This window comes from Grammomys surdaster, unplaced genomic scaffold (genome assembly GCF_004785775.1).
Source record: "Grammomys surdaster isolate TR1022 unplaced genomic scaffold, NIH_TR_1.0 332572, whole genome shotgun sequence".
NCBI lineage: Eukaryota > Metazoa > Chordata > Mammalia > Rodentia > Muridae > Grammomys > Grammomys surdaster.
The window spans coordinates 4,741-17,549 of record NW_021627799.1 but is presented as its reverse complement, the minus strand read 5'-3'; the positions used below and the strand labels follow the sequence as shown (position 1 = coordinate 17,549).

At 44.0% G+C, this 12,809-nt stretch overlaps 1 protein-coding gene across 1 annotated transcript; it reads right to left on the bottom strand.

The window, feature by feature from the left end:
* Window positions 1–1,940: 1,940 nt before the first annotated feature.
* On the bottom strand, window positions 1,941–2,996 carry LOC114616570 (protein atonal homolog 1). The gene has a single exon (XM_028762011.1). The coding sequence runs from the start codon at window positions 2,994–2,996 to the stop codon at window positions 1,941–1,943; it is 1,056 nt and encodes a 351-aa protein (XP_028617844.1).
* Window positions 2,997–12,809: the final 9,813 nt, after the last annotated feature.

Genomic DNA, 12,809 nt, shown 5'->3' with positions numbered 1-12,809 from the left:
TCTCCCAGATTGCTGGCTATGTACAGAACTGATAAACTTTCCTGGACAGTCTTCTAGAGAAAGTCACCATACCTTAAGTGGTCAGCAGAGAGTTCTGCAATTCTTCCACAATGGAAGAAAACCAGTGCTTCCTGGGGCAGCGCTTTTTGTACCGATGCAATCTGTTAAGTTTTCCTTGTACTAAGGTGATGACAGAGTAGGATAAGAGAACTAGCAAACTAACCCCCCTTATTTTGTGGGGGTACCCTCATTTTGTTATGACAAGGACAATGAATTTGCTGATAGCTGACCCCTCAAATTCAGAGATGTTTACCAGGCACTTGAGTTTAGTAAATAGTGCTACACCTCAATTAGCCAATCAAATGCATTGTAAAAGTTTTGATTTCTACTCTCTACACACTCTGCATTAGTTTTCCTAAGATCCTGAGATCCCACAATAGATTCCTACCCCATATGGACACCTGGGATGAGGGTCATAGGTCACTTAAGTTTCTGCAGCTGACTTAGAATGTACTGGTCTGGTTTGTTCTGGGGGAAAAATTCAAGGCAAATGCTAGCTCTGTGTTGGAAGAAGTGAGTTTGAAAAGAAAAATCTTCATTGGCAGTCAGCAATAGTAAAGCAACAGCCAGGCTTCTAGTTTCTTAGTGTTGAAACAATGGTTGCCAACCTATCTTTTCCATCAAGTTCTTTTCCATTGTCCCCTTCCCTTTTTGAAGATATCTCTCCCTCTATAGATCATGAGTTGTATTGTATACCCGAAAAGTTTTCGGCTAATTTTTTCTGAGTATAAATAGGTAACCTCAGTGATATTAACCAGCATGGACCACCAGAGCCTCGGAGACAGAGGGCACTGGTGTCTCCTGGAGATTGTTGACTCTGTTGAGAAGTGAGGACACTGAAAGATTCTGGTCATCCAAAGGCAAACCATGATCCAAAGCTGGGTCGGTTTGATCTCACAATTTATTGTGCATCCGGAAGGCACTAGGTTTGGAACATTCTTCAAAACAGCAAATCTCATAATTTCTACAAGGCCACTTAAAATTATTTTTAATGTTTTACTGGAATAGAACACATGACAACGAAAAGGATTTTTTCAAGTTTATTTTATCATTTGTAAAAGAGCATAATACATAAAGCAATGGCAACTGGACTTGCTAAATCAAAATAAAATGATCTCAAGTAGAAAATGTAAAAAAAAAGCAAATAAGTAGAAATGGGTCTAAATACGAAATAATAAATAACTTTTCTAATGTTAACAAAGCAAAATAAAATTGACCAAATGCCTTTGACACTACATGTTTTTTTTTTAATTTTCATTTGCAAAAACAAACATTTGCAAAGAGTTTAATGATTATGAGTGGCTGTTTTTAAAATCAAAAGTTGGTCTGCAATTGGCAGTTGAGTTTCTTCAAGGCGGCACAGCAGCTAGTGTTGAAGTGCGTGCGTCCTAGGTCCGCTGGACACTCTCGGTGTTTAAGCTCTACAGATACTCTTATCTGCCCCTGCATTTTAACAACTCAATAGTCCGTGTTCAGTAAAGCACCGAATGCGGGTTTCAAGCAGTTGGGGAAACAACCTCGAAGACTAAGTCCCTTATTTGTGAGTGAGCGCAACACACTGGGATGAACGCCCAAGGTATAAAATAAGTGAAAGCCAGACCAGAGACAGAGATACGACATTTTAGCAGCATATTGGCAGCATGGAGTATGAAAAGATGTCACGTAAAGGTACATATAACGATACCGTAATCTATATACAGAGGAAGCAGAAGGTAGGAGGAATGGGGGCTGGAAGAGCCGCAGCCTTCTGAAGTCACGTCGTTGCTAGCAACGATCACCGCAGAGCAAAAATTAAAGGGTGCACGGATATTTGTCGCGGAGCTTCCCGCGCTCTGGGAAGGGCATTTGGTTGTCTCAGTTTTCAGGGAGCTGTTGCCTTCCTAACTGGCCTCATCAGAGTCACTGTAATGAGAGTGGGGAGAAAACTCTCCGTCACTTCTGTGGGACCTGGGAGATGTTTTGCTGGTGTCCTCCTGTACTGGCTGCAGGATGCCCCCGGGCAGCGAAGGTGACAGGTCCTTCTGTGCCATCATCGCTGTTAGGGCCCGGTCCTCAAAAGCTGGGAAGTGCAAAGCGTCCAGCTGCACCGAGTAACCCCCAGAGGAAGCTGGGGCAGAGAAGCGAGTCCGGCAAGCCCCGGGCGGGGTAGGTCTCGGGCCCCCTCCCGGGGCTGGCTGAGCCCCAGCTACCCCAGAGGCGCCCGCACCTCCTTCATAGGAGGAGGAGGCGCGAAGGTGGTGGTGGTCATTTTTGCAGGAGGCTGCCTGCGGCGGTGGCTGCTCTCCGACACTGGGAGTCTGCAACAACTCCGACAGAGCGTTGATGTAGATCTGAGCCATCTGCAGGGTCTCATATTTGGACAGCTTCTTGTCGTTGTTGAAGGACGGGATAACGTTGCGCAGCTGGTCGAAGGCGTGGTTCAGCCCATGCATCCTGCGCCGCTCCCTTGCGTTTGCTGCCAGCCGCCTTTGCTTCTGTACCCCATTCACCTGTTTGCTGGAAGGGGCTCGCTGGCGGCTGCAGCCCAGCTCGTCCACTACAACCCCGCCCTTCAGCTTGCACAGCTGTTCCCGCACTTTCACGGGCCCGGGGCTCTTGCTGAGGCCACCGCAGCCGCTCCTCCTTACCAGCTCACCCTGGCCATCAGCCTCGTCCCGGGGCGCCGCGGCCTCGGAGGCACCCAGCTCGGGAGAATGCAGCAGATACTGGGCGGCGCGTGCGGTGCAGAGGCCCTGCAAAGTGGGAGTCAGCCAGGCGCGTGGGTCGGTGCTGTCCAGGAGGGACAGTTCTGCCGGGTAGACAGGATGGTCTCTCGCCTGCAGGGTAGCAGGTGGCTGTGGCGTCAGCTGCGGGATGTGGTGCGGCTGGGGATGGCGATGGTGGTCCCCCAACTCTTTTACCTCAGCCCACTCTTCTGCATGCAGCAGGCGGGACATCGCACTGCAATGGCTCGGAGGTGCCCTGTTAGAGGAGGTGCTGGCAACCCAGTTCAACGAAGGGGAAAAGCTCTGAACAACAACAACAAAAAACCTCCCTAGTCTCTTCTGCAAGATCTGATTTTTTTTTCCTCCTCTGACCCTCCCCCTCTCACTCGGAGATCGCACACCAGGTCGCGTGCAACGAAGCTTCTCCGGTTGCTGAAGGCGCTGCGCCCCTTTAAAAAGCGGCACGCGCCAGTGTATCTCCCCCGGCTCCCCCCCCAGCCCCCTCCTTGCGCCAGTCGCGTGTCTGCTCAGTCAAAGAAGGGGGCGGGCAGGCGCGTGCGAGGAGCCAATCAAAGAGTTTTTACACCCGGAGAAAAGTTACTGTGTGCCGAGGACTCCATCTCCCGCTCTGGGGGAAAAAAAAATTCACCTTGTCCCTCTAGTCAGTTCTGGAAATTCATATGTTAATTGCGGGGGCTGTAATTCGACTCCTGAGGGTGTCACCTCCCAGGCGGCTCGAGTGCGGAGAGTGGGGGAGGAGCGGGCTCCCGGCTGGTGTCCGAGTGGCCCCAGCTCAGACGGGAGCCAGGGTAGGCGGCTCCCGGGGCCAGGCTGGACGCGTCTGGAGACTTTGAGCACCAGCCTAGAGAACCAGCCTGTCCTGAGGTCCCTCCGAGCCTGGATCACAGCTCTCAAGAAACTCGTAAAATCGCTCATGTTCAATGTGACAGAAATACATACAGAGAGGTGTGTAAAAAGTTCTTACCTATTGTATATTTAATTTGTAGAAGTGTTAAGTTGCGTCTAATTAAAAATCAGAACGAGGTGAAAATCATTCGCTTCTGGGGACGTATTTCTTAATTTTTACTAGGTCTGCATCTCTTGTTCCACATCGTACTTGGATTTTTTTATGTAATTTTTTTTTAATGGAAAGTAAAGCTGCGGTATAGTTATGACATATTGAAATCGGGACTGCTCCAGGCGCCTTGGAGCGGGTTCCTCAGTGCCTGTTAGGGTCTCAGTCTACAAAAGCCCTTCGCAGAGGATACCGTGCTAGGACTGAGATATCGCAAGAAGTCATGTAAAAAGTTTCAACACTCACAGCGTAGGACTCATAAACGCAGAGCCACAGGAGGCTGCTGGAATTAGTGCAAAAGGTCCTTGAGTTCTTTGAGATTCTGGGCATTTTGAAACTGCTGCCTCGGGAGGCCCGGGTTTACCAGTGCGCGTGGCTTCTTGCGCAAACGCCCAGAAACCACAGTCAAACCCACTTGTCCCGCTCTGTTTAGTTAGGGTGTTCACTCCCTCTATAAACCGCTCCCCTCCTACCTCTTTAGCCCTCAGCCTAGTAGTTTACCAGAAAGAGCCAATCAGAAACTTCCTGGCTCGGGACACGCCCCAGCTTGCTCACAGTGCTCTCCAGCTTGTGGCACTCTTCGTCCCCGGGGCACCAGAGTGGGTGGCAACTGTGGCTGGTGCTTTCGATTTTCAGGGTGGTTGCTATCTTAGGAGGACTTTCGTCTTCCGGCAGATGGTACTGCAGAAAGCTCCCTGGAACCTGTCTTTGCAGGGTCCAGTGCCGTTGAAATGTTCCGCTAGCAGGGACTTGATCCAACCTGCCATCTGGAGCTCCTTGTGCGAAGGATTTCAGCGGCTGGAGTAAACTAGTATTCATATCTCAACAAGATAGAGAAGGACAGACGAGAGTTCAACAGCCTTCACCTGTTTCTCTACTTCTAGTGTGCCCATTTACTACTGTATAGAGAACAGTCCCGGGGCTTCCAATGCTGACAGAAGATCAGAGAAGCCCTTTTCTTAAAGAGTTTGAGCTCTGCGGAAATAAATACTCTAATGACAGACAGGATAGACTGGCAAATCGAGAAGCACCCCAAACCTAAAGGACAACTATCGACGACAATAAAGAAAAAGATAATGTCTTTATTTGGAAGGTACAGCATTCTCCTGTATTTTTGGAGACTGGCCTGGGTACTGTTGAAGTCAACCAACACTAACTGTCAGTCATAATCTGAAACGCCAGACTTTCCAGTAAATGAGGGACCCAACATCGTCATTTGTGTATGAAAGGCATGATAAACATGGCTAGATAGCCATGAAAACTTCGTTCTTCATTTGGTGACTTCTCTGAACTGTTAGCTCAAAGGCAGAAGATTTTCACAAGATGTCAGTACCAAATGTGCAGGGTGCTCAAATTTTCCTTGGATTTCTATCCTCCAGATATTTTATTTACATTTTAGATTTGACCCCCAAAAAACTTCAAAATACTCATTTTCCTTTATGCTCAGATAGATTTAAGGACTATTGACAAATGTTTGTCAACACTTTTTATACCACTGGGATTAATTTTTCATATTTACATAACACTCACTAGTGTAATTTCTTTTTAAAGAGCAAATCCCATTTTTTTGTGTAAAGAAATGGATTACTTCAGGGCTTCTAGGGACTGTGTGTTCTGTAATTACTGGTATGATGTTTCTTTGGCCCTTATCTAAGGATCTGCTTCTCTTTGCTTTCTCCTTCTCCTTTCCATTAGCTGAGGAAGATAGGAGGAGTGTGTACCTGGGATTGTGCCTGCTGAATGTGAACAGGGTGTCCCTGGGGCAGTTTTGGATTGGGGTGTCAGAACATGGAGCAGAGTGAATATTCATGGATGCCGGATGGTGCAATAGCAGCTCAGCTTGAAACCTTCACTGTGTGTGGACACCAGATTACTTACAGAAATCGAATAGAAAAATAAATACTTGACAAAAATGTCAGAGGCTTATGACTATCAGAGATCTAGTTATCAATATATAAATTTACAAAGAGCTTGGGTTAAAATTTGAGATTTTTATTTGGATTTAAAGTTTTGAATACACATGAATAAAAGCCATATAAATAGATACAGATAAGGGTGTGATAAGAACTAGATGTATTTCTATGTATAGTCTTTTACCTCTCAGAGCCTGACATCAGCCATGAACCTATCCAATCAGACTTGAAGTTTCCAAACTGGTTCCAGGGTGCTTGGAAGACTAAGTTTCCAGAATAAAACAGGAAACACATGCACATGTGCTTGCACACATGTATGCACACTCACATATACACACACACATCGATAACACAGGCAACATATACACACACATTCAAAATATACATATACACACGCATTCACACACATTCACAACATACATACACTCACGTACACACACACATTCACAATATACATATACACACACATTCACAACATACATACACTCACATACACACACACATTCACAATATACATATACACACACATTCACAATATACGTATACACACACATTCACAACATACATACACTCTCACACACACATTCATAATATACATATACACACGCATTCACACACATTCACAACATACATACACTCACATACACACACACATTCACAATATACATATACACACGCATTCACACACATTCACAACATACATACACTCACATACACACACACATTCACAACATACATACACTCACACACACATTCACAATATACATATACACACGCATTCACACACATTCACAACATACATACACTCACATACACACACACACTCACAATATACATATACACACACATTCACAACATACATATACTCACACACACACATTCACAATATACATATACACACGCATTCACACACATTTATAACATACATACACACACATTCACACACACTCACATATACACACATTCACATATACACTCACATGTACACATACACATTCACATACACACTCACTCTTACACACTCTCACATACATATTCACACACACCCACACACACACACTCACACAAAGGGAGCGCTCAGAGAATGATGGAGACATGACAAAAGATCACAGAAGTCGGCTTGAAGCAGCTTTCCACAACACACAGGACAATTTCAGTCAGTATGAAAATAAGAAAGAGTACTGATAAATTACCTAAACTTTTGCAAAATGGGATCTATCAATTATTAATATGGACAGAGTAGATGAGTTCACTGAATGTTTGATAAGTACTACTTGCAATGTGGTACTTGAAGAATAAAAGCTAACACTACCACTCAGGACTTTGATATTGGCTTAATTACATGACTGAAGTTCACATTGCTAGCAACAATAGAAATGTACTTATTTGGCATGTGTTAGGATGCTGAGTCCAGTTCATTTCTACGATGATGTTGTTCAAAATGCCTGTCCCATAATCCAATTGAGAGGAAACATTAATCCAACCCTAACTGGGACGCACTGTAGAAAACAGCAAGCTTATAACCATTAAAACTGTCAAGATTCCAACATCGAACGTCACCAACCTTCCCTGGCTACCAGAGATTGAAGGAGCCTGATAACACAGTTGAGGCCTGATTCCAAGCTGGACTTTCTGTATTGGACCACACTGTTGGAAAACTAACAAAACTTGCCAGAGAAATACATGACATTTCCTTTCCTAGTTTCGAAGGCTACATTGTGGCTTCATAAGAGTACAATCCCCCTTTAAATGAATGTTAGGGCCACACTGACCTTATTTGCTCATCTGAACCAAACACCTTCCCTAACTAGGACCATCACATATGCACTCTTTCTTTCTGGCCTGTTCTTTCCTCGCCTAACTATCTTCTACTCAGCTTGCAAGGGAACAGGCCCTGACTCCTGTAGAAATAACTTCTTGCAGTGTAGCTCTTGTGGTACATTATCCTTATTTTCTTTAGTATTGGTTGCCATTATCAAATAACTATTAGTGTGACTGTTTAATATTTATGAATCTGTCTCCCTGCATCCTGGCTGGGGAGGCATTCTGTTCTGGGGTCTATTATGCGAGCCTCATCAGGGAAGCTGGCTGCCTTTCACCCTAGGTGAGGAATCTTTATCGCTTATTCAATCAGTGCTTGGAGAGGTGCTCTAGAAATACTTGTAGGAGACACAAAGCCACGCACTTCCTGCTGATGTCTACTTGCCGTTCTATGCAATGTCCTCATACCTTCTTGTCCTGACTCTTTCAGTGTTGCTGTTTACAGGCCCCTGATTGGTCAGGTACTCCCAAGGAATTTTCAAGCAGTCTTTCCTTAGGCTACTTCCCTCTTTCCATGAAGCTTGTAACAACAAGGATATCCCTTCGACCTTCCATTACAGCACTGAGCCAGACTGTAATTCACAAGAGGCCTCTGTCACCTTGCAAACATAACAAGTCGTGCCACAAACCAGGCCCTAACATTTCCTTCTGCTTCTCCTCTGGTAGCCAGCTAACTTTTAGACACTGATGTAACTAAATAACGGAATGAGCACAGCGTCTGCTTGTGTAACTTGCTCATGCTTCTCAACTTACCCATTTTGATCTGGAATATACTATTTCCACAATGTACCACATTATTATTGTGCCTTCTTCCTCAAACTTATGACTTCATTTGGCATCCAGATCAAAGTAAGTAGTTCCTGTTGCCAAGTGACTGCCACTCACCTGACAGCTCAGTCTCCTTTTAGGCACACTAGCATGCCAGGAACCACTTTGGGAATGATGGGTAGCTGTCTGATGCAGATAGCATGGCTTTGCTTCAAGACCTTATAGGTCTTTTCTACTGCAGGAGTGTGCAAAAGACCATGGATTCTAAAGCTATAAAAATCCTCTAGCAACATGGGGTCTTCTGGATCACACGTTCTATGTGACAAAGATGCTTTTAACCATGATTAAAATTTGCTCAAAACTTTTACTCAAAACTAGTTTCTACCTAAGTCGACTGATAAGTGACTCTGTGACTTTCATTGATGAATGTGGAATGCATTTTCAACATCCAGCCAGGGTTAATAAACATACTTACTAACTATCAAAGTGAGCAAGGAGGAAGGGCTTCCCTGTTTCTTTGACAGAATCTTCACATGCCACAAGCAAAATTCTAAAACATCACCAACGTGACAAGCTCCTGACTCTTCATAGGGTTAACCTCCCACTTTCTGCCCAGCATGTGAATCCTAAGAGTATCCTTATGTCTGCTTTCTCCTCCTTGAGTGCAATTAAAGTGACAGTTAATAGAATGGACCACTAACCTTTGAGAGAAGGCTCTGGGTATCGAGATCCCTCTATGAGAACTATATTGAGACATGATGTTAACATTATGGTCAAGACCATGAGCACATGTCTTTGCTTAAGCCAAGAAAATGTTAACTTCCGATAGTCCTTTTGGATAACCTCACCAGATCGTTTGCTTCATGAGAAGTGTTATCATCTATGATCCATCTAGTCTTCTCAGGTGTCTGAGTGACCAAGTAATCAGGCACGGGGTAAAGAGTGCTCTCCATTTATCCAGTAGTAGCTCATACCTTTGAGAATGAAGAACAAAATCTCCATCATTCCATCTAGGACATGAAACATTTTCTGATTTACTCTCTTGGAGAAGGGAAACCTTTGGAAGCTTTAACTTTTTGTTTTCTGCCAGTTTGGGATTTCATTAAAAGGTTAGGGAGAAGCCATAAGATTTCTGAAATTTCCTAAAGACATCCACCCATGTTAGTCAGTTTTCTGTTACTATGATAAAAGTAAGCAAGGATGACTTTTTTATAAAGAAAATCTTTTAACCTGTTCAGGCCTTGTGCAACTGTCACAGTCTCTGTGAGTTTGTATCAGTCCTGTTGTATCTGGAAGATGCTGTTTCCTTTGAGTTGCCTACCACTTCTGGCTCTTAGAATCTTTCTGCCTCCTCTTTCTTTTTTCTTTTTTTTTATGTTGAATACCTACTTTTTAAATTTATTTTTTCTCAAATCGTAATTCATTCACACAGGGGTTATAAACACAGAAAGGCAGGATGTGGGGAAGGGAATGACACTAGAGTGTGGGTGATCAGGAGGAATACAGATATCATCAGAACCGGGTATCGGCTGGGTGAAGGTTCAGGGGACAAGTCACTATGACTCTGCCTATGACTCGCTTGTCCTTATCTAAGTTGGTATTGTCTGCCCAGGCTACCTATTTACAAGGTCTACGACTACTCAGGCTGGTAAATTTCCACAAAAGCTACCTGTTTACATTAGCTTATAGCCATCTGCTTTGATGTTTTTCCACTGAGACCCAAGACTTGGTGTTAGTATACATGTATGGCAGTCCTATTGCTGATTTTAAGCCTATGGCTGATTTTAGGCCTTCAGTGGGTAAGCAGGGCTGCCCCTGACATCTCCTCCCTTCTCTAAGTATAGAAGGGCTGTGGCAATTCTAATCTTGCAAAGGCGGGTATAGAGGCCTGACCTCCAGTATTTGAAGGGGACCTTGTAATGGCTCCAGTCCCCCTGTCGTTGTCCAGTGAGGCATGAGGGCCATAACCATCCCGATGTCTTTTTCCTGGAGAGGGGATACTTTTGACATCAATCCCTGTGCAGTCAGGAAACCCAGAGAGATATTTTTATCTTTTATTGATATTCCCTTGCAGTACTTAGCCTCGCAGCCTAAGCAAGAATTCAGATCGCCTGACAGAGGGGGTTCTGGGTGGCCCCTCTCTGCTTGGTCTAGGGGCAGAAGTCCCCCCTTTTAGGTTGGGTGGAGATGGGTTTTGGAAACATCCTGTATAAGTAACAACCTCATCTTGAGTCTCGTGGTCCTCCATAGCTAACTAATGATAATGTATCTGAGTAGGTTTTGCTACCAAATTATTTATCTGTTGTATCACAGAGTTAGTCCACCTATTTGAGAGCCAGGGACCAGCAGAAAAAAGCAAAAAGAATCCAAATAATGGTCCCAAGATGGGAGGAAATAGGGTTGACAACCTTGGAGAGGCTGAAAACCAATTCTTGTACCAGCCTTCATCTGTCTCTTTCTCTCTCTGATTTTTCTTAGGGCCTTCACTACCTGTTTCATGCTCTCTTTAACCCTTCTTGTCTTGTCTATGTAAAGGCAACCTTCTTCTTTAAGAGCTGTACACAGTCCATAGCTCTACACAGCCTTTTTTATTGTAATAGAGTAAATCAAGTCCAATAAGGATCTTTGAGCTTTTAGGAGGTTTCTTCAGACAGCAAAGCGAGGGATTTCTTCAGATTAGTGATGTCAATCTCTAGCTGTTTGATGTTCTTGTCAGTGGCCCTTCAAAGGTCTGAGTAGTGTAAGTTCGGAGGCCAGCATCTGGATTAGAACTTCCAACAGCAGACATCATGGGTGATTCATTTTTACCTGGAAAGGAAAAAGAAGGGAATTCTCAGGGAGATTTCTCTTCCCTGGATGTAAATTTTTCTTCACCTTGTTTATGGTCGGGCCTGGCTTTGTGGGGGTATCTATTTTTTTATTAATCTTTTTGGTAGCCAGTTAGCTGTGCCTTCTGTGGTATCAGACAGGCATATCAATCCTCGGCCCCATAAGGGAACTGGGTCTGGGCCATTCCCTTTAAGGGTAAGAGGGTCCTTCCCCGTATCTGTGGCAAAGTTTTGTTGGTCTCGGTGGTGCCAGAGGCAGTCAGCATCAGATTTGCCAGGAGCTTTCAGCTTTAGAGAGGTAAAATTGAACAAGGCATGGTGGAGAGTATTTCAGGGGGACTCCTTCTGTGGGGGCATCATTCCCCCTCTGCTGCCTCCTCTTTCTTATAGATTCAAGAGGCCTGTGGTGAGAGGTTTGTTAACAAAGTCCCATTTAGGTCTGAGTGCTCCAAAGTCACTTACTTTCTAGATATTGTCCAAGTGTTAGTCACCCAGTTGCCATCTCCTGCAAGAAGGAGCTTCTGTGATGTGAGTTGAGGGAGGCACAGATCTATTAGTATGGAAGTGTGTCCTTAGACATCATTTTATTGCTATGTTCCTTTAGTAAAAAAAATAGTGATAGGTTTTCCTCTAGACCCATGGCCTATCTACCTATCTAGTTGCAGGTTCCTGGCCACTTTAGCCAGGTATGTGTTCTATTTCTCAGCCTTAAATCCATTTTACAAGGTAGTTATTTACTATCATGCTATCTGTGCTACTGTTGTACTGGTGTATCTTGCAGGCAGATCTCTGTTGCAGGGCACCAGGCTTGTGGCCAAGTGAAACTGATGATCACTTCTTTTCTCTGATAGCATGCACAGTACCTTCCAGCACAGTGAATGATATAATCCACAGAGATGAAGCTTCACTGGTTAGCAAGTTCATTTCTTCATGATTGGTTACATAAGTGACTGTTGTCTTCTGCAATAGGGCCTTACCATCAGGTTATGGAAAGTGAGTAATACCTTTGGCAGTAACCTACAATGTTTCTGGGTAGTGGTGGTCTGTGGGGTCTTTTTGGCCAATGATTCGACAAGATGTACCCAACCCATTTCTGGCACTAGAGGTTTTACTTGGTGACTTAAGATGTCTAGTTAGGGTGCTGTATCCCCTATTACATAGTGACTCCATTCAAGTACACTTCATGTATATGTATATTTCAGAAAGCATCTCCAGCAGTAGATTTTCATATGTCTTTTCAAAAGGTCTTTATTGTTCGTTGCCCCGCCCCATAACCCCTCCTTTACTTTGCACCTCCCATCTATATCCCCATTTTAATCCTCCTATGCTACTTTACCGACTTACCTCAGTTTTAAAGTTCTCTTTTAGAGATTATAATGTAATTATATCATTTCCCCTTCCCTTTCCTCCTTCCAAACCCACTATCTCCTATACCCACCCTTTCTCTCTTTCAAATTTATGCCACCACCTTTTAAAGTTAATTGTTACATGCATATATATATATATATATATATATATATATATATATATATCTTACACACACACACACACACACACACACACACACCTTCCTAAATACAACTTTCTCAGTCTACAGAATGTTACTTTTATCTGTTATCAGGGCTGATCATTTGGTATT